The following is an 18764-nucleotide window of genomic DNA, read 5'->3' as shown; positions in this document are numbered from 1 at the left end:
GTCCCGGTGGAACGTAGTCTAAATTAGGAGTACTAGGACTGATTTTAATTAGGTGCCTCGAGAGCTGAATACTTATGCCGAGGGCTCTAGAGTCCTGAGTCTAAGAATGCAGTACGAGTACCAGGAAAAAGGGATCAAGTAATTAAAAAGTGTTTTTGAACTTCTGGATGTTAAGTGGGCTTGAATATGGTATTTCATGTGGACATTAATGAATATAAGCCATATCAGTCGCAAAGTTCGCGTTGTTCAAACTAATAATGCGATCCATCTCCGAGTACTGCTGGTCCAGCAATATGGACGTCACAGCAGTCAATTCATCCGGGCTGCCGGTATTGTAACCCATTCCCTCAGAAGCAGTGCCCAGTAACATGGGTGCCGGACCTTGTCCAGGTCCCAAGCCGGGAGTACTGACCATGTAGGGTTGCTTGAATGGGGCGAATTCCCCGTGACCTGACATATCCGGGCCTTCAGAAGGGCCTTTCATTGCCTGGTGGTTGCTGGGTAGAGCTGGTGTTTGACTGCTTACGTTCCTCCCATTCCATTCAATCTCGTTGGAGTAACCTAAGACGTCTAATTTGAACGTTGTGTCATTTTGGCACTGGATGTACGTCTGTTTGAGCTGGGTGCAGTATTTGGCAGCTATATTTGCTGCGGTAACGCCCGTAGGCCGATAGTGGCCAGACCAGCGGGTCGACATGGCATCAAGGAACCCTGTCAGGGTCCAAAAGTCAGGAGAGAGCTCCGTTTTGTAGTAGCGCCAGTGTACTGCCGTCATATTATCTTCTGATTAATGTATTCAGTGCAAGAGGCAGAAGGTAGTAAACTAACCTAATAAGACCCGCGCACTGACAAAAACGCAAAAAGCAAAGGGGGTATCCATGAGACACTGCACCGGTGAGTTGTCAATGAATCTCTTGGCGATATTTGCCGTCTCAGAGGCCGCAGCTTCGCACGTTTCGGCACTGGATAGACTGGGTAGTTTGACGACCTCCAGCCATTCCGCCGGCGGATATGCAATGCGCTGATGGAGGAGGATCATGGAAGTGTTATGCGTGACGTGGGCTAGTGTGAGGTTGGGGTCCATGTTCACCATCGTCGGTTGGCGCGAGATGTTCGAGTCTTTCCACTTCTGGGGGAGAAACATCTTCCAGCTATCATGTTCAGCGTATCGTCTTCGTTAGGTTGTCTGATTGTCATACCTCACTAGGCGCAGGTCTAGCTCCTTGAACCGCATGAGCCAGCGTCCCATCTCCTGGCGATCTCGGTAGTTGACTCTCTGTTGTAGGAAGAACGTGGTTACCCGGCTCAGTGACTCTGTAGCTTCAATGCGATAGGCAAAGGCCCCGACGGTTGACATGTCGACCTTGGCGTCCGGGGGAGCTGGTACGCGCGAGCTTGCCTGTGCTGCAGGGAGGCCAGTGGGTGAGGACTCGGTGTCATTATAGTCGGTTGGGAGGAATGCAATCAAGTTTCCAATTTTACCGGCGGGCTTATCCCAGATGCCAAAGAAGGGCGTGATGACGCTTTCCTCGTTGTGCCACAGGCCTCCGTCCGCGGGGAGTCGGCGGCGGACGTCGTTGGACGTTAAGCTGGTGTTCCATCTAAATTCATTAGCATTTAGCACAAGTCACAGAAGAAGGTTAATGTACCCTGTAGTCACAGAGCAAAACCTGGCAATAGACCGTCTTAGTATCACATTCAGAGTCCCCGTTAGGCGACTCACCTGTCCAAGGTAAAGATGGTCCAGAAAACGCGCCGTCGCTCCTCCTCCTCGACCCAATCTCGAGCAGGTGGAAGGCAAGGCCGTGGCTGCAATACTGGTCCATTGTCATGACTGTCTGACTCCACGCTCAGTTGAAGGTATTCCACCGTCCTGGTGAGCGAGCCGACAATCGACCAGGCGCGAGAGAGTCTTCCGGATCCAATCTACACGGGTCAACAAGCCAAGCTTCAATCCTGATGTGTGGGTTTACCTCCTCAAAGCACAGAATAGTCAGTGCCTGCAAGTTCTCCACGTGTAAATCATTCATGGCAGTCAAGAGGACAATCTTGCGCGACCGCTCACAGACAGCATCGACATCATGCACGTTTTTTAGCAGACTCGGGTCCACATGCTTGAGCAATGCGAAAACCATCGCGTGCAGCACGACCTCGAAATTCTCTCGCTCATCAGGATCCTTCAACCGCTGGTGAAAGCGACGCTCGTGAAGAACTGGAATCCACGGCTGCACCAATGCGAAATATAGATCGACAACTGCCTCCAAAACTTCGGCGGACGGGAGGGTCGATGTTAGCTCTGCAAAATCATCGGGCTCTATTAGGGCTCGGGCATTTCGACGTTTCCGTTTGTGCCTGGTTTGTGAGAGAGGCCGAGGTGTCCCTTGTATGGACCGTGCTTCGAAGCTGGGGGAGGCCTCTGGTAATGAGCGTTTTCGTCGCTGGCTGTGTTGGGTTTGTCCAAGCAGAAGCTCTAAGCCTTCACAGAACGCCGAGGCCAGGGCCTTGGAATCTTGGCCCGGTGGGCATATAGCATCGGCCTTTTCTTGTTGGAAGACAGCGTGCTCAAGAGCATCTATAGTACCATCTCAGTACGCCACCGCGCAAGGAAGGACATGGCCGGGCCAATTACCTACTCGCCTCCTCAAGGCCTCCACTGCGCCGGCCTTAAGCCCCGGCCTTTCGCGGTCGTCAGTATAATTACAGTCGGTTCCTATGGGTTACTTAGGGTTAAGTCAACTGAAAATGGGCGGCCTTGCCTACCGATGCGACGACAATGCGAGCACTGCGGCAGCTCGCGTGAGCATCGGAGCTTCCGCCTGCGACAGGCACCACAGGCCGGGCGGTCGTCTGTCGGGGGCTCTGGTTCCATTTTGCTGATGCCCATGTCAGCGACCGCGGGGGAGATGGCGTGGTCTAAATATCCCGGTGGAATTCAACCGACGCCCGCGCTCTTTTACCCGACAATCGTCCCATCTTCCCCATGGGCCAAACCCCGTGCTTTTCGCGTGCCATTATTGGCGACCCGCTGTTCGCATCCCCAAAGGCAGAACATTATTGGCCGCCACAAGGCAGATTCTCCGCTGTCGTGCATCGGGGTAATGCCCCCCAGAAAGACGCCGACGTGGAGGATCCAGCCTGCGCATTAACACCTTGGCGACATGTATCCTGCAAACTCTCCGCTTCGCCAGGTGCCACAGCTGCGTCCCCTTTTAATCCGACAAGTAGACCCTGGTGTGCGGCGGGCTAGCATAAAATGCATCTCGTGCCGTCCAGTCCGCATGCCCTCATAGTACGCCGAGGATAAACAACCATTATTACAACCCCGTCTCCTTTCTCGACAAGCACACCAGAATGGCCGGGTCACACAATGATAGAGCACCGCCTGTGCACTACAGTGCCGAGTTCCAGGGTCTGGCTCTCGCCGATGTCATTCCTCAAGACCGCCAGCCGTGGTATCGCGACTGGACCCTGTGGAAGCTCAATGCACTCCTTCTCAGCTGTCTCCTGACGCAAACTGCGACGGGCTTCGACGCGAGTATGATCAACGGCATGCAGTCTCTGCCGCAGTGGCAGAAGTTCTTTGGAAATCCAATGGGCACGGAGCTCGGTGCAATGACGTTTGGGCCCAATGGAGGCGTCCTCATCTCAATTCTCATCTCGGCCCAGCTATGTGACTGGTTCGGACGCCGCGTGCCAATATTCATCGGATCCATCATCATTGTCTTGGGCTCTGCCATCCAAGCTGCCTCCACCAACTATGCAATGTTCGTCGCCTCGCGCTTTGTTATCGGTTTTGGTCTAGGGATCGTCTCTACCGCTGCTCCTCCTCTGTTATCGGAAGTTGCATATCCAACCCACCGCGGCCAAATTGTGTCCTTCTTTCTAGTCTCGTGGCCTCTTGGCGCACTGATGGCGGCTTGGATCACATACGGCACGTTCAGCATGCAGAATTCGTGGGCCTGGCGCCTTCCCAGCCTGCTGCAATGTACATTCTCAATCGTCCAGGCTGTGCTCTGCATGTTCGTTCCAGAGTCACCAAGATGGCTCATCTACAAAGGCCGCTATGAAAAGGCGTTCGATATCTTGGTCAAGTGGCATGGCTACGGGGACAATCAGTCGCAGCTGGCTCGCTTTGAAATGGAAGAGATCACAGCTACACTTGAGATGGAAAAGCTCCAGAACAAGTCTCGATGGGCCGAGTGGATATCCAGCAAGGGAAACATGCACCGTCTTTTCATCGCCTTATATATTCCAGTCATGCTACAGTGGTCTGGAAACGCCCTTACATCCTATTATCTGAGCAAAGTGTTAAACTCGATTAACATCACTGATTCGAAAACCCAGCTTATTATCAACGGGTGCACCCAAATCTGGAGCTTTCTAACAGCCTGTCTGTTCGCTACCCTTGTTGATAAAGCCGGCCGCCGCAGACTCTTCCTCCTCGGTATGCTGGGAATGGGTATTTCCTACATTATTTGGACTATTTGCTCCGCACGTAACGAACAGACTAATTTCCAACACCAGGGCTATGCAGGCGCTGTAATTGCTATGATCTTTGTCTTCTCGCTATGGTACCATGCCTGTTCCCCAATCGGTGCCACATATATCATGGAAATAGCACCTTATTCGCTCCGCGCAAAGGCGTCCATGTTATACCAGCTCACGGGCAACTTGGCCATGGCTTTTAATGCCTTTGTCAATCCGGTCGCAATGGAGGCTATATCCTGGAAGTACTACATCGTGTGGTGTGCTGCTATCGGGTTGCACTTTGTCTTGATCTGGTTCTTCTTCCCTGAGACCAAAGGCAGGGCACTAGAGGAAGTGGCGGAGATTTTCGACGGACCCAGTGCTGCCACTAGCCCGAATGCTATAAAGCGGTTGGATACGAACAAAGATGAGCAGGACACTGCTGCTAAGCCTGCTGTCCAACATGTTGATGGCGCTTGATTGCAGAGTATTGGGGAATTGGCTGTGGTGATTGTTTGTATGTTTTCTAAGCTGTATGTCCGCGCATTCGTCGGACCGAACTTCTAGCTCGAGAATGGTCTCGTCTTAGCCTTGAGCTTTGCCTGTCCAACGTGTTCTGAATCAAATCTCGATCAAATAAACAATATAGCCTCGTAAACGGAATCTTTCCCTTATACAATCAGGTTGCTTTCTAATCAATCTGGTATACAATCTTGTTTTCTGATGAGAATAACACATAAATCTTCTTCTGAATCACAACACTCAGGAGTCTATTGGTAGAGAATTTCCCGTCCAGGTGTGCGACGAGGAAAGATCACCATGCTGATTACCGGCGCTGCAGGTGCGGTGGGCGTGTATCTCGTCCGGCAGCGGCGGGGGTACGATGTTGCGAATCGGAGCTTTTACCTATACACGTGGAAAGATCATCCTTGCTGTTTGACATATTCGTTTGACATATTCTTGCTGGTCTATCAGTGCCAAATTTACTCGCAAATCGCGTCATTCCTATATAACCCAGGTATAGCCAACAGCATGATTATAATCCATTGCTCATCTCCCACGGAGGATGATCCAGTTCTCCAAGGTTATACCAGCCACATAGATCTTCAATGGCTCCGATGGAGGCACGCAGATCGTTATCATCCGCGGACAGACCGCCGGTGGGCGAATCGAAACTGACCCCGTCCGTACCGAGAGACGGCAGTTCACTCGATCCAGTCATACTATGACTACTAGAAACTTGCCCAAGGTTCAACACGCACTGAGCAATCGTTTGGATCTCGCGTACATTCCTCGCCGTCCTCGGCCAGACTTCCCCCAGCGCCTTGAGACAGCCGAGCGTCATTCGGATCTGATCTCTTGCGATGGCTAGGTCCCTCCCCTTGAGCAGAGCACTGCAAGCGGAGAGGAGCGCTAGTGTCCCCTCGCTTACCATGCATGTGGTGAAGGGTGTGTGGTGAAATTGGCGGAGCGGTAAGGCCAGAAGACGGATTTGGGCCTCCACCGCCCGTAGGACCCGGACGGTATGGACATTGACCAGATCGGGCGTGGGCGTGTCCAAGGGCGGTTCTCGGGCACAGCTCGATACATTCTCGACGGCGTTGAATTTGAGGGCCGATAGTGGACGGTGGAGGCCGATTGTGGATCTAACCAGTGAGCGGCATATGGCGAAGAAGAAACGAGAAACTTACACATGGATCAGCAGATGCGCTTGGAACATGAGTTCGTCGATTTCGCCATCCTGATTCATGACGTGTTTGTGCTCCTGGGGTAATAAAAGTCGCCATCCCTCCAGGCTACAATCAACCGCTTGAATCAGATGGATCGAGTCTTCCACGGCGGCAACTTTGGGGGTTATGGATATAGCGGTGGCGGCGCACTGCACGGCGCCAATAAGATATGCGAAGGAGGAGAAGTGCACACTGCTGGGGATAAATTCGCGGTGATTAAATTCCTCAGGGGTTTTGGGTGTCGGAATATCCTGCAGTCTCATGTATGAGTTATATGGGCACTGGTCAATGGACGACAGGGTGCGCAACTCACCCCAGACTCATAGTCTGACTCGTCGCATGGTAGTTCTACTGTCACGTCAATGTCCATAACTCGGAGATTCATCGTCCCCAGAGTGCCCGCGTAGTATGCGTCCAGAATATATAGCATCCACCACGTTCGTCTCCAAGATTCCCTCTGTACTCGGTCATCAGCTCCCTGGGACGCCGCAAATTCGGCCCGGAACATCTGCAGATCAACGGCGAGTTTCACTCCCCGGTCCATATGTGACATGGCCTCAGCCTTGCAGTCATACCAGAACAAGGCCACGGAGTACAACATTTGGCATTGGACGCGGATCGGATCAGACGGCGACAACGCTGAAAGGGATGTTTCGATCTCATCTTTGAGCGGAATTGACCATTCTCGCGCATTGTAAATATTCCCGATGAAGCGGAGAGTGGCAACTAGTGGTGCAAGGCCTTGTTGTCTACCCGGATCCTGATATAGTTTTGTCAGGTGTTTCCGTGGTAAGACGAACGGATGACAGATGTGAAAATTCCTGTAGTATGAGTCGATGAATGGGTCATTTTCGATCATTCCCGGGTGGAATGTGTTCTCTGCCGGCAGGACGAAGCCCATGTTGCTGTCTCTATCGATATTGAGCACGTCAGGCTCAGGTCGAGCATCCACCGCGAGGAACTGCATGGTAGACTCCTCGGGAGGAACTGTTCTACCTCGTTGCAGAGTCGGGTGATCAATGGGTTCAGTGTACGCCGCTGAAGCCAGTAGCTTACGACGTTCGGCCAAGGCAGCGCGATCTAATCCCCCGCGCCGTGACGGTGCATAGCTACACTCGTTGCCGACCTCCGAACAGCGGGCACAACATGGCCGCTTCCCATCGCATTTTGCGTGGCGGGAGCGACAGGGCAAGCAAGCCAGAGATGAGCGTGTAGACCGACGATTCTGTGTGATTGGAGTCGCATCCATGAGGTACTGCCAATAGCGGATTAAGCGGTCATGCGTTTGAACAAGAGCTGGCCGAGCATTGAAAGGCTCTTGCATTTCCGGTGGAGCGAGACCGGCGGGTATCCGCGGATACCCGATTACCCGCTGAATGACGTCCAACTCCAATGGGCGTGGCGGAGCTCCATAACATCTACAGCGGAGTGTTGTGAAAGGCATATTGTTACCATTTCAAATCATCAAGTAGTATCCTGCTACCAACTCCATGGTCACGTGTCTAGCAGACCATGACTACCTGATACTTTGCTGGTCAATACGTGGGCAGCAGTGGTACTAATATATATATCACCCTGATCATCTCACGACCACATCCAACACAGCAGAGATCTGGTCCTCAGCTACCACACGAACTGCTTCCTGCAACGCCGACTCCAGCTCCCCTGCGCTAGTCACCTTTTTGGTCCAAAGGTGGCCGTTCGCCGCCGCCTTGGCCACGCCACCATAATCCGGTCCGTCCTCTTCCAACGAGATGCCCAGCTCTGCATTCGACGCCTTGTTCGCAGCTCCCTGCGGGTGTACGTCTGCAAGACATGAGCGCGTAGCCCTCCATCCGCCGTTGTTCAGGATGACCGTCAAAAACGGGCATCCGTGTCGGTGGCTGGCCCAGTAAACGGCCGCCGGCACCGCAAACACGAAGCTGCCATCTCCCGTAATGCTGCAGACGAATGGCCGCACATCGTCGTCGGTCGCTTTTCGACGGATATCCGGTCGGTCTGAGATGTCGTAGAGTGCCGTGGCTAGCTTGACGCCGACTGCGGCGCCGCAGGCCCAACCCAGGCCGCTCCCGCCCTTGGTGAGGTGCGAGCCTGGCCGCGTGAGCTGGAGCTGCTCCGTCATGGGAACTTGGTTAGTGACAGAATCCGTGACGAAGATCGTGTTCGACGGCAGCGTATGGCGGATCCTATTGCAGAGAAAGTCGACACTGCATGGCTCATTTGGCCTGTCCATGAGCTGCGCGACGGCGGCTCGGGCTTCGATGGTCTTCATGCCTTCGGCGTGGGAGCGCTGGAGTGCAGTCCATCGTTCATCCAGCACAGATTGTTTTGCTGCGAGGTCGTGGGAGCCTGAAAGCCAGTCGTAGATCTGGGATAGCGCGACGGCGGTGTCGGAGTGGAACGTGGCAGCGGCACCAATGTCGAACAGATTCATCTTCTCCTTTCTGGGGTCCAGGTCGACATGGAAAATGCGCGCTGCAGCAGATGGCCGCACCTTGGTCGGGATCCAGGGCACGTCTGCGTCCAGCACGAGGATCACGTCTGCCGTCTTCACGGCGGGAGCTGCACCGGTGCCCCTGCTCACCCACGCCGGGTGGTCAGCAGGGAAAGACACTTCGCGCAGCTCCGAGTCAAAGACCTTAATCCCCTTGACCAAGTCAGCCAGTGCAACCAGCGTCTTGACTGCCTGGTGACTCCGTCCCAGATATCCCGTGATGACGAGCGGCCTTTCCGCCTCTAGCAGCGCTTGGCCGATGAGTTGCACCGCATCCACAGGCAAGGCCCCCAGTCTACATGACGGGACTGGATTTGGCCGGGGCACAAGGTCTGTGATGGGTGTTGCCAGGATCTCTCTGGTCGCAGTCAAGTAGACCGGACCCGGCGACCCTGTCGTCGCCATCAGCACAGCACGGTGTACGACGGTTTGCACGTTCAGGGCCGACTTGATCTCTGCGCTGTACCGGCTATACGGCGCCAGTAGGGCTGCTTGATTCGGGACGTCTTGATACCACTGGACATGCTCGGAGCGAGACCCGGGGGCTTCTCCAAGGAACGTCGATGGCGCGACGCCTGCGAAGATAACCACTGGAGCCCGCCCGCTGGAAGCATTATGCAGGCCCTGGCCGAGCGCAGCGGTGCCGACGTCTACATGCGCAATCACACATGTCGGCTTGTGTGTGAGTCGTGCGTATCCATCTGCAGCGGACATGGCCGCAAACTGGAGATCGGATCAGCGATGGATCAGTGGGATGGATCGGATGGATCGGTGAGATGGAATCTGGTAGAGCTGTGACACTGCCTCAAAGGACTGTCCGTTGCAGGACAAAAAAGAAAAAAAAAAACCTGATATTGCCTACCTCATGCTGAAACAGTACCATCTTTGGGTACTGCTTGCTTTCAACATTCTGTCGGCGGACATAGGCTTCGATGATACTGGGATGGTCCGACCCCAGCACCGTGAATAGGTGGTCAACGCCCGCCTGGTTTCACTGTTAAATCGACTTTCTCCAACACGGAAACGAAGGAGAGGAGTGCAATACTTCTGCAAGGGCCTCCAAGAGGGCGTCGGCCACAACACACTGGCCCGCGGGAGGGGCAGGGTTGCTGTGATCCATGGACATTCTACTCGTACGTCGAGCGTGATGAATAAAACGGCGTGGAGGAGATCTCTGGGCAGGATCTTCAACAGAAGACTGTTTCCTAGTACTCAACTGGGAGGCTACTGGCTTTCTGGAACGTTGACACAGTGTGAGTTCGCCGGCACAGCAGGCTGCATTCTGCCTTTCTCGCACCCCCAAGACACTAGTCTAGTGTCTCCAATGCGGCATGTGTAGCGCCAATCTCTGCCACTGAAGCTTCATATCGCGCGCTGTGACCATGTCCATGGTGGGGGATCGGGGATACTGGGCCAGGCCGTCAGGGACAGGGCAGCCACACGCCACTGTGGGTATTCAAGAACCAGGCACGGCGATAGTTGGCCCAAATCCGACCGGAATCCAGTTGTCCATCGATCGACCGGCTGAAATGGCCCCATTGTTACATCCACCTATGCATCCTTCGGCCAAGGAGCTAAGCAGCTAATCCTAAGCAGCCAAGCCTAAGCAGCGAGGCTTAAGCAGCCTAAGCAAGGGTCATGCCGTGTGCACTCGGTTTGACATTGAGTACACGGGTTTACTGTACGGTATTCTTCCTTCGGAGTCTCCGTGCTGTTATAGCGCGCAAGGTTACGACAATGCTGCATGCTGACTACGCACTTTAACTGTCGTGCTCCCATGCATCGGCATTCCTGCATTCGTGTCGTTTCTTTTTTTCCCTTTTATTCACCATTGCCTCCTGCTATATGCGACTATTCCACCATGGAGAAGTTGGTGGCTGTTGAGCCTCTGAGAATCGAAGCCCCCTCGCCCAATGGCTCCCAGACCAACAGTCTGTCTCTCGAGGACCAGCGTCTGGAGAAGAAGCTCCTGCGCAAGCTCGACTTTAGGATCATCCCTACGCTGTGGTTTCTCTTTCTCGTCTCTTTTTTCGATCGCTCCAACATTGGGTAACCCCTTCCTTCTGAGTAGCTGGCGGTCTTGAAATTGCGTAGACCTACTGACGGCACCAGAAATGCGAAAATCGCAGGAATGCCCAAGTCCCTCGCCATGGAGGGCAACGACTACAATATCGCTGTCTTGGTGTTCACGGTCGCCTATGTCGTCTTCGGCATGCCCGCGAACCTGATTGTGAAGAAAATGGGCCCCAAGGCGCTGGCGATCTACATGTTCTGCTGGGGTATGGCTTAACCCAACACTGATAGTGGGTATCGTGCTGATGATCTCAGGCCTCTGCACGCTGGGACAGGGTCTCACGCGTACCGTCGACGGGCTCATCGCCTGCCGGTTTCTTATGGGAATGTTCGAGGCGGGTTTTGTTCCTGGTATGGTTTCTGCTTTATGAAGTTTTCGTCTTTGGCCTAACGTGGGCTGCGGCAGGCTGTGCCTATTTGATCGGTAGCTACTACAAGCGCAACGAGTTTCTTCGTCGCTACGCCGTGTTCTTCAGTGCTAACATGGCTGCTGGTGCATTCAATGGAGTATGCTGTGCTCTGCTCTGAGGGTTATTGTGCCCGGCTAATGTTCTACAGCTCTTTTCGAGCCTTGTGACAAGGATACATGGGGCTGGCGGCTACGAGGGCTGGCGGTGGTAAGCTTCCTGATGCATTTAGTTTACAATACCAGAGTTCTCACACTGACCAGGCTGTTCATCATCGAGGCGTTGATTACTATCGCAGTCAGCTGCGTGTGCTACTGGTTTATCGTGCCATTCCCGGAAAACGCCACGTTCCTGACGCCTGCCGAGAGAACTCTGCTCGAGTCTCGCCTAGAGGCGGACGGCGGCGGCGTGCGTCATGACAATATCTCCTTCCGCCGTGTGCTTCCCATGATTGCCGATTGGAAGATCTGGATCTGGTAAGATCCCAGAAACAAGAAACAGACAGAGAGAGAGAGAGAGAGAAAGAAAACGGTGCTAATGAGAACTTTCCACAGTGTCTTGTCATACATGGGGGCCGAAGAAACGGCCAGCTCAGTAGTGGCCTTCCAGCCATCCATTCTGAAGGACCTGGGCTGGACCAGTACGAGTGCCCAAGTGCACACGATCCCGATCTATGCGGTGGCCTTTGTGCTAACGCTGAGCTGCGCGTGGCTGAGCGACCACCTACAACACCGGTTTGGGTTCACTCTATTCGGCTCATTCCTGATCATCATTGGGTGGAGCGTAGAACTGTCCTACGTTCCCGCCGCTGAGGTACGATACATGGGGATGTTCTTTGTAACGTCTGGGGCCTTCATCATGATGTCGACGCTCGTGGTCTGGCTGTGTGTCAACATGGGCAAGGGAGTGAAGCGCAGTGTGGCAATGGGCCTCTTGACGGGTTTTGGCAACTGCGGTGCGCTGGTCTCCAGCAATGTCTTCATTACAAACCAGGCGCCCAAGTATCCCGTTGGCTTCGGTGTAGGGCTGGCCTTTGGCGTCATGGCGGGTGTCACCGCCACGGCCTTTTTTGTCCACCTCAAGATGGAGAACCGGCGTCGCGATCGCCTCCAGAGCACCAGTGCCAGAGCTTACAGCCGCAACGAGCTGGAGAACCTGCAGGATTTGGGTGAGGACCATCCCGACTTCCGCTTCCAACCATAGAATGTATATAGGTGATGGTGTTGTTTTGGATAGTCTCAATCTATACTACAGTTTCATACCCCGTAATCCACCCTCGAGTCTGCTCTGCAATCGATGAATAGAGAGCTCTTCATTACGATCATTATACCGAGTATTGGTATCAGGAATAAGTAGCCCTTGAATAATTGCAAACTGCGCATAAGGGGCACATCAAAAGGCACAGCGACTTGCGATGTAAATCACTCTTTATTAAAAGCGCAAATAGCCAGTTTCATCGAAGCCAGGATCAAAAGCAACCAAAGCGGCCGGTGTGAGCGATGGGCCACCCAGTGTCAGGGTACGTTATTAAGGGGAGTGGGTACGCTTCTACCCTGGTAGGCCCTCGAATAATTGGCCCAGCGCTTTTATACCCCCCCGGAATAATAGACTTTGCAGTGGAGCATAGGGCAATCGGGATAATCGGGCCAATATCAAAACAAAGTCCACCGGATTCTCGACCCCACGAGCGAGGCCAATGAGGGTCTGCCCACAGACGCAGTAGGTGCACATCCCGGGGCCAAACTAGAAATTTGGAGGAAGATCCTGACGGCTGCGTTAGTAACAGTACACGGCGTATTGCTTTTGACAGTCCTGACAGCCTGATACGCCCCGGCCCGTCAGCGCGATCCTGGTTAGATCGGAAATGGTCGGATTTGGGTATGGTGGAGCGGCCGTATCCTGCGCTGCTTCCCTTCGGTTCAAACAGGCTATGGATTCAGTCCACTCGTGTTGCGTGCCATCGGTTTGGGAGTGTTACGATGCAGGTCAGCCTGTGGTGATCGATTCCCCAACAGATAAGGCTCTCATCTTCCGATGCTATGGCCGATGAACTGCCACTGCCACGGTAATCCTTTCGTTCCGCTGCGTGGTTGAGTTGTAATCAGTTTCCCTGCCGTACTTTGGGCAGCCTAGTTAATAGATTACGCAATAATCAGGTGTGTGGCAGGAATGTATAATATCAATAGGCGACTCCGTACACGTTGATCCCCCTTTACTGTCAGGTTGTCCCTCTCTGTTGTCCTTCGATCGATGGCGCGTATATCATGGCATCTATCGAGCATGTACCTGATCGAGGGCCGACATACATCACTGCCACGGCTGTCATAACTAGCATTGATTTCATCCTGGTGGCCTTTCGGTTGTTATGGAGATCGATCGTGCAGCAGTCTGTTGGCACTGATGATGTCTTCATCGGCTTAGCCATGGTGAGTTCCTTGTCTTTGCCTTGCCTGATCTGATGATGAAGTCTCTCCCTGATGTATTGAAACCTATAGGCCAGCCAGATTGTCATCACTGTCGTGGGTGATTTGGGTATGTCTGCTAGATCGCACTTTTCGACGGCTATATAGACACTGACAGTCGTCCATCAGCTTGTCGCTACTCCTTCGGTCGACATAGGAGTGATATTCCAAAGTCAGGAGGCAATGTCGTGCTTGGACTGAAGGTTTGTTGTTTCTTGTCTGTCTTGAGGTTTCCCGGCTAACGCAGAGCGCGAATCCAGTACTTCTGGCTCTTCCAGATCCTATACAAATTGACAATCTGCTTCAACAAACTGTCCCTTCTCTCTCTATACCTACGGCTCTTCCCCTCGAAAACTTTCCGCACGCTCTGTTACGTGACCATCGCAATTATTGTCGGAGGAAGCATCGGCTTCATATTTGCCACTGTTTTCCAATGTATCCCCGTCTACGCCAGCTGGCACAAACAAACCCCCGGCATGAAGTGCATCGACAACGCCGCCTTCCGCTGGTCCTGGGCTGCGTACAACACGGCCAGCGACATCTGGATCTTCCTGATGCCCCTGCCGCGGTTGGCTCGGCTTCAATTGGACCGCACGCGCAAGGCCGGCCTGATTGTGATCTTCAGCCTGGGTCTCTTTGTCTGCATCACCAGCATCGTCCGCATGGTCTACATCGCGGTCAGCACCACCACCTCAGACCCAACGTGGGGCTCGTTCGACGCCCTGCTCTGGAGCGCCATAGAGCCCGGCACCGGCATTATTTGCGCCTGTTTACCCTACCTCAAGCATCCCCTCCAACGTGCGTTCCCCAATGTCTTCTCCACACTGGGATCTTCAGGCAACTCGCGCTCGAAGCGCACCTATGGGGACTACGGTCTGTCGTCCGGTAATCCTCGGTCCCGAGTCTCTCGGCCTCGTGCTCCTGGCGACGTCTTCTGGCCGCACGGGGATGGGGTCGATAATTGGGCCATGGTTGCCAATGAAGGGAGACCCAGTGCGGATAGCAGGGAGCCAATTGCTACGGGCCAAATCCTGATGAAAACGGATTTTGAAATGCAGACTCACATACGGGGTGAGAGCTAATGCTTGCGCCTTCTCTGAGTGAAAATACTTTTTATTTTATTTTTTTTTTGTTTAATTAGAAGGTCTGCCTATGCAATCCTGACCCAGGGTTGCTTTACTGGGCGACATTCTCCTCCTGTCGGTATAGTAATGGAGCAGCAACTTTGGAGATAGAGTGTATTTTGCAGCCTTGGCTCATGCCATGCACGATTTCCCGCGAGTTCGACTAGACGCTCAAAGTCAAAAGCAGGCCAGGGCTTCATATGTACGAGTCATGCAGTGTTGGCATAATTAGGCGCCGAGTGGGCGCAGACCCATAACAGTTATATTACAACATAAGGGAGGGTAGTTTATTCAATGCAGTAGTTCGTTCTTTTTCTGTTACCGCGCTCTTCCACTCTGTTTATTGAAAATCATCAATACTGCAATACCACCCCCGTGGACTCCTGTCCTGCAGATGAGGTGGGAACCTCTAAGATTGTGGCGTAAATGATAATGCTGTTACGAAAGGTAGGTTCATGTAGCCACCTGAGAAGGACAGGCCTGGGCTTACCTTGAACGCAGTGTCCATGGCTTAGGCCCGCTTTTACGAACAGTATCCCGCCGACGTTCTTCACGGTCACCGGCCTACATCGACATGCATCTGCGCATGTAATGTACAGACTTTTGGTAGCTTTCTTCTATATAGAAATACTAGTTTTCCTCTACTAGATATAGGACTTTTTTATCTATCATCAATATATCTAGATAATAATTATTATAGTTATCAGAATAAGCCTAATAAGCAGATAGATACTGCTAGGATTTACTATCTATATTATAGCTATAGTTATTTCCCTGGTGTTAAGCTTGATAGTTTAGTATATCCCTGACCAGAAAACTGCAGGCGTGATCGTCCTTCTCTACTTGGCAAATGCCTTCAAGGTACACTTTCCCTTCCCAAGGTTACCAAGGCAATTCAAATCTCACAAGGACTGTAGTATTATTTCTATGTTACCAAACCCCAAGTCTTCGGCCCCTCCATCATCGCCATCGTCACTCTTAACGTTATTGTCGGATACGAGCTATAGGTATATCCTTCCCAGCATCCCATCCATATCTAACTTGCCTAATAATATAACATTTAGATGCATAAACTCGGCCTCGAAGTCGGTACCTCGAACGGCCAACCCTACTACCTAATCTACATCTTCGGGCCTCACAAGCTCCTGGCCGTGGCCGCCGGCTGGGCAATCTCCTTTATCTGGGTGATCCTGCCATACTCCGTAACATACAAGAGCCGACTGTGCAAGTTGCTGGGCGGCGGGCTGTCCCTCCTCGCCAGCTTCTATAGCTGCATGCACTCGAGCATCGAGCTTTGGCTTAGGGCCCAACTGGATGACAACCCATAAATACAGTACGGCCACCCTATCCAAGCACTGATGGATGAACACCAGAAAGCGCGCAAGGCAATATTTAAAGAGGAAATGACCCTCCTTGCTTATCTCGGCACCCCAGCCACTTCAGTACCTTTGAGCCTCCTATCAGGGGGGAATTCCCGAGAGCAACATACGACGCAATTATAGACCAAATCTAGCAGATACTAATCAGCATGGCACTAATGGCTCAGATAGCACAGAGCCTGCAGACACAACAACCACCACAGGAAACTCTAACTCCAGATCGTGCTCTTGGTTCGCGGCTCAGGGAGTACCTGGTTCAATCTCGGCTGACCTTTGCGACTGCTGCCAGCAAGCGCTTTGGCGAGGCTCTTATGATACTTGGTGATGTACTGTGGCGTCAGCTTAAGTTGGCTTAATGTAATTAACGGGTAAGTGGACGATCATCCAAAGCAAAATAACCATCTTAGGCATTGTCCGTGAGCTTTGCGGCCGAACGGTTCTATGTCCATGAACGCTCAAGCTGAGACACCGCCGAGGAAAAAAGGAGGCTGGATCACCGTCACCATGCACAATGACGCGGTATGTTACCGCTGTGCAATCTCAACACCAAGCAGTATTATGATGGGGTCCTTGAGAAGGGCTAGACCTTCCTTCAAGCTTTTCTCATGGCAGAAAGAAACGAACAGACATATTCAAGGCATCGCACAGCCACCCAGGAGATTCCAGTTGGGCTGTAATCCAGCTATAAACTTGTCTCTATTGTCTTGCAGCTGTTTCCTTTGCCTCTGCCGCAGATGTGGCGGTCAAAGAGAAAGCAAATAAGATGTAAGGCTAAGATAAGGCTGACACGAGAGAAAAATCAAGAGATGATGACACATGGAAAGGAACAAAAATGAGGCTATGCACAAAAAGGGCAGGGCACTAGAGGAAGTGGCGGAGATTTTTAACGGGCCCAGTGCTGCTACTAGCCTGAATACTATAAAGTAGTTAGATATGAATAAAGATAAGCAGGACACTGCTACTAAGCCTGCTGTCTAACATGTTAATGGCGCTTGATTGTAGAGTATTGGGGAGTCAGTGCGGGTTCAGGTTTAGGATTAGCAGCCACTAAAGGTCGACAGGACTTCAGGCTGGGTTATATATGTCTAATAATACTATAAGGCAGCCTTCAGGCTGTACTTCATAACTTTAATATATACTAAACTTAGGATATTATTATAATATTAATATTACTTAATTATTACTAGATCTTTAGTATTATTTCTTATTTTATACTATTAAAACTTAACTTAATCTTAATTATTAGTATTAAGTCAAGATTTTTATTAAAGTTAGTAAAGTCAAGACTTAAATATCTAAATCTAGTCTTATTATTACTAGTAGATATTAATTTTATTATATTTATCTATCTCTAGCTAGTACTTATTATTATATATTAGCTTACTAGTAGAGATATTATTTAAAATAGATAATATAAGCTATCTATTAAATATATTATATATATTATTAGTATAAATATCTTACTTTTTAGATTATTATCCTATTAAGGACCTCTACTGCTGAGAAATTTAACTATAATAAGAATAGTAAAAGATAATATACTATAGAGTTTTAGGGAAATCAGTCTATAAGCTTAGCTAGAAGATTAATAATAATCTTATTCTTAAACTATATTTTAATAAAGTTATATTCTATATTAAGATAATTAAGAAAATCTACTAAGAATTTATAGATAAAACTAGAAAATTTAGTAATATTAATATTAATAAGCTTTTTTATTAAATAACTATATATAAATATAATATTATTATTCTTAGTATAAAAAATTATATTAGATATATTAAAGAAATAAGTAATTATTTTCTTAAAATTATATACTAGATAGGCTAGTATTTATTTCTTATATATACTAGAGATTTTATTATAACTAGTATAATACTAGTAAATAAGTAAGTAAATATAATTTATAATATAGTAGAGGAAATTATAAATATTATTAATATTATAGATTTTAGATTTAAGAAAGAGATAGCTACTATAATATTTATTATTAATTATAATAATAAATAATATATATTAATAGCTATATAGTAGAGAAGATAGAATATTTTTAATATCTAGATTTATATCTCTTATATAGTTAAGATTACTATAATACTTAAGATAACTATTTATATATAGAGTATCTATTTCTTAAAAATAAGTAGATAGATATCTATATAAATTATAATAAAGAAAAACTCTAGATTAGAAGCTCTAGTTATATTAAATAACTAGAGTAGTAAGATACTATATTATCTCTAGTATAATACTATTACTAGTAGTAGAATAGATCTTTCTCTTATATATTATATATAATTTAATCTTATTAACTAGTAGAGATAAAGTTATAATAATATAAAGATCTTAAGCTCTTTATATTATAAATATTTAAATTTTAATATTTTAGAAGATTAGGCCTGTCTTTATAATATATTTAATCAGGTAGTCTGTTATCTAGGTATTCTTACTAATAGATAAATATAATATATATAGAAAATAGGGCTTATTATAGATTTAGTAAGAATATAAATAGAATTATAAGTTAAGATAGAGCTTTAAATATAAGGTACTTATATAAGTTATAGCCTAGTATAGAGCTAGTCAATAGCCAGGATAATACTTGATATATATAGTTAATTAGTGCTG

At 49.8% G+C, this 18764-nt stretch overlaps 6 protein-coding genes across 6 annotated transcripts; 3 read left to right on the top strand and 3 right to left on the bottom strand.

Annotated features, from left to right (window-relative positions):
• Window positions 1-162: 162 nt before the first annotated feature.
• On the bottom strand, window positions 163-2874 carry ASPVEDRAFT_38732 (uncharacterized protein). Its single transcript, XM_040811767.1, has 8 exons — window positions 2761-2874; window positions 2630-2710; window positions 1974-2572; window positions 1724-1926; window positions 1650-1670; window positions 1200-1601; window positions 829-1151; window positions 163-765 (listed from the first exon to the last, which is right to left on the bottom strand). The coding sequence occupies exons 1-8, from the start codon at window positions 2867-2869 to the stop codon at window positions 206-208; spliced, it is 2298 nt and encodes a 765-aa protein (XP_040665047.1). The 5' UTR covers window positions 2870-2874; the 3' UTR covers window positions 163-205.
• A 333-nt stretch (window positions 2875-3207) lies between these two features.
• ASPVEDRAFT_38730 (uncharacterized protein) lies at window positions 3208-5117 on the top strand. The gene has a single exon (XM_040811766.1). It carries the CDS (start codon window positions 3352-3354, stop codon window positions 4945-4947), a length of 1596 nt encoding a protein of 531 aa, XP_040665046.1. The 5' UTR covers window positions 3208-3351; the 3' UTR covers window positions 4948-5117.
• Window positions 5118-5225: 108 nt separating this feature from the next.
• Window positions 5226-7624, bottom strand: ASPVEDRAFT_508140 (uncharacterized protein). Its single transcript, XM_040814373.1, has 3 exons — window positions 6511-7624; window positions 6159-6448; window positions 5226-6113 (listed from the first exon to the last, which is right to left on the bottom strand). Exons 1-3 carry the CDS (start codon window positions 7519-7521, stop codon window positions 5504-5506), a joined length of 1911 nt encoding a protein of 636 aa, XP_040665045.1. The 5' UTR covers window positions 7522-7624; the 3' UTR covers window positions 5226-5503.
• Window positions 7625-7776: 152 nt separating this feature from the next.
• ASPVEDRAFT_50770 (uncharacterized protein) lies at window positions 7777-10354 on the bottom strand (the record flags this gene model as incomplete). The annotated part of the gene is made up of 4 exons (XM_040814364.1): window positions 7777-9414; window positions 9554-9676; window positions 9737-9775; window positions 10334-10354. 4 exons carry the CDS (start codon window positions 10352-10354, stop codon window positions 7777-7779), a joined length of 1821 nt encoding a protein of 606 aa, XP_040665044.1.
• A 198-nt stretch (window positions 10355-10552) lies between these two features.
• Window positions 10553-12437, top strand: ASPVEDRAFT_69728 (uncharacterized protein; the record flags this gene model as incomplete). The annotated part of the gene is made up of 7 exons (XM_040816033.1): window positions 10553-10740; window positions 10786-10970; window positions 11020-11115; window positions 11171-11271; window positions 11323-11381; window positions 11435-11647; window positions 11726-12437. The coding sequence occupies 7 exons, from the start codon at window positions 10553-10555 to the stop codon at window positions 12372-12374; spliced, it is 1491 nt and encodes a 496-aa protein (XP_040665043.1). The 3' UTR covers window positions 12375-12437.
• A 998-nt stretch (window positions 12438-13435) lies between these two features.
• On the top strand, window positions 13436-14715 carry ASPVEDRAFT_80895 (uncharacterized protein; the record flags this gene model as incomplete). The annotated part of the gene is made up of 4 exons (XM_040816945.1): window positions 13436-13597; window positions 13667-13703; window positions 13763-13836; window positions 13894-14715. The coding sequence occupies 4 exons, from the start codon at window positions 13436-13438 to the stop codon at window positions 14713-14715; spliced, it is 1095 nt and encodes a 364-aa protein (XP_040665042.1).
• Between the last annotated feature and the right edge of the window lie 4049 nt (window positions 14716-18764).

This window comes from Aspergillus versicolor, assembly GCF_001890125.1.
Source record: "Aspergillus versicolor CBS 583.65 unplaced genomic scaffold ASPVEscaffold_2, whole genome shotgun sequence".
In the NCBI taxonomy this organism is placed as follows: Eukaryota; Fungi; Ascomycota; class Eurotiomycetes; order Eurotiales; family Aspergillaceae; genus Aspergillus; species Aspergillus versicolor.
Note: the sequence above shows the minus strand (reverse complement) of the source record. Positions and strands in the feature narration are given on the sequence as shown.

Excerpts from the sequence above, each read along its gene's own strand:
- ASPVEDRAFT_38730 (XM_040811766.1), top strand. The coding sequence starts at position 3,352 with ATGGCCGGGTCACACAATGATAGAGCACCGCCTGTGCACTACAGTGCC.
- ASPVEDRAFT_508140 (XM_040814373.1), bottom strand. The coding sequence starts at position 7,521 with ATGCAAGAGCCTTTCAATGCTCGGCCAGCTCTTGTTCAAACGCATGAC. Across the intron at positions 6,449-6,510 it reads AGTCAGACTATGAGTCTGGG|GATATTCCGACACCCAAAAC; the intron begins GTGAGTTGCGCA and ends ATGAGACTGCAG. Across the intron at positions 6,114-6,158 it reads GCGCATCTGCTGATCCATGT|ATCCACAATCGGCCTCCACC; the intron begins GTAAGTTTCTCG and ends CTCACTGGTTAG.
- ASPVEDRAFT_38732 (XM_040811767.1), bottom strand. The coding sequence starts at position 2,869 with ATGGAACCAGAGCCCCCGACAGACGACCGCCCGGCCTGTGGTGCCTGT. Across the intron at positions 1,671-1,723 it reads ACCATCTTTACCTTGGACAG|GTTTTGCTCTGTGACTACAG; the intron begins GTGAGTCGCCTA and ends GTCTATTGCCAG. Across the intron at positions 766-828 it reads CAGTGCGCGGGTCTTATTAG|TACACTGGCGCTACTACAAA; the intron begins GTTAGTTTACTA and ends ATATGACGGCAG.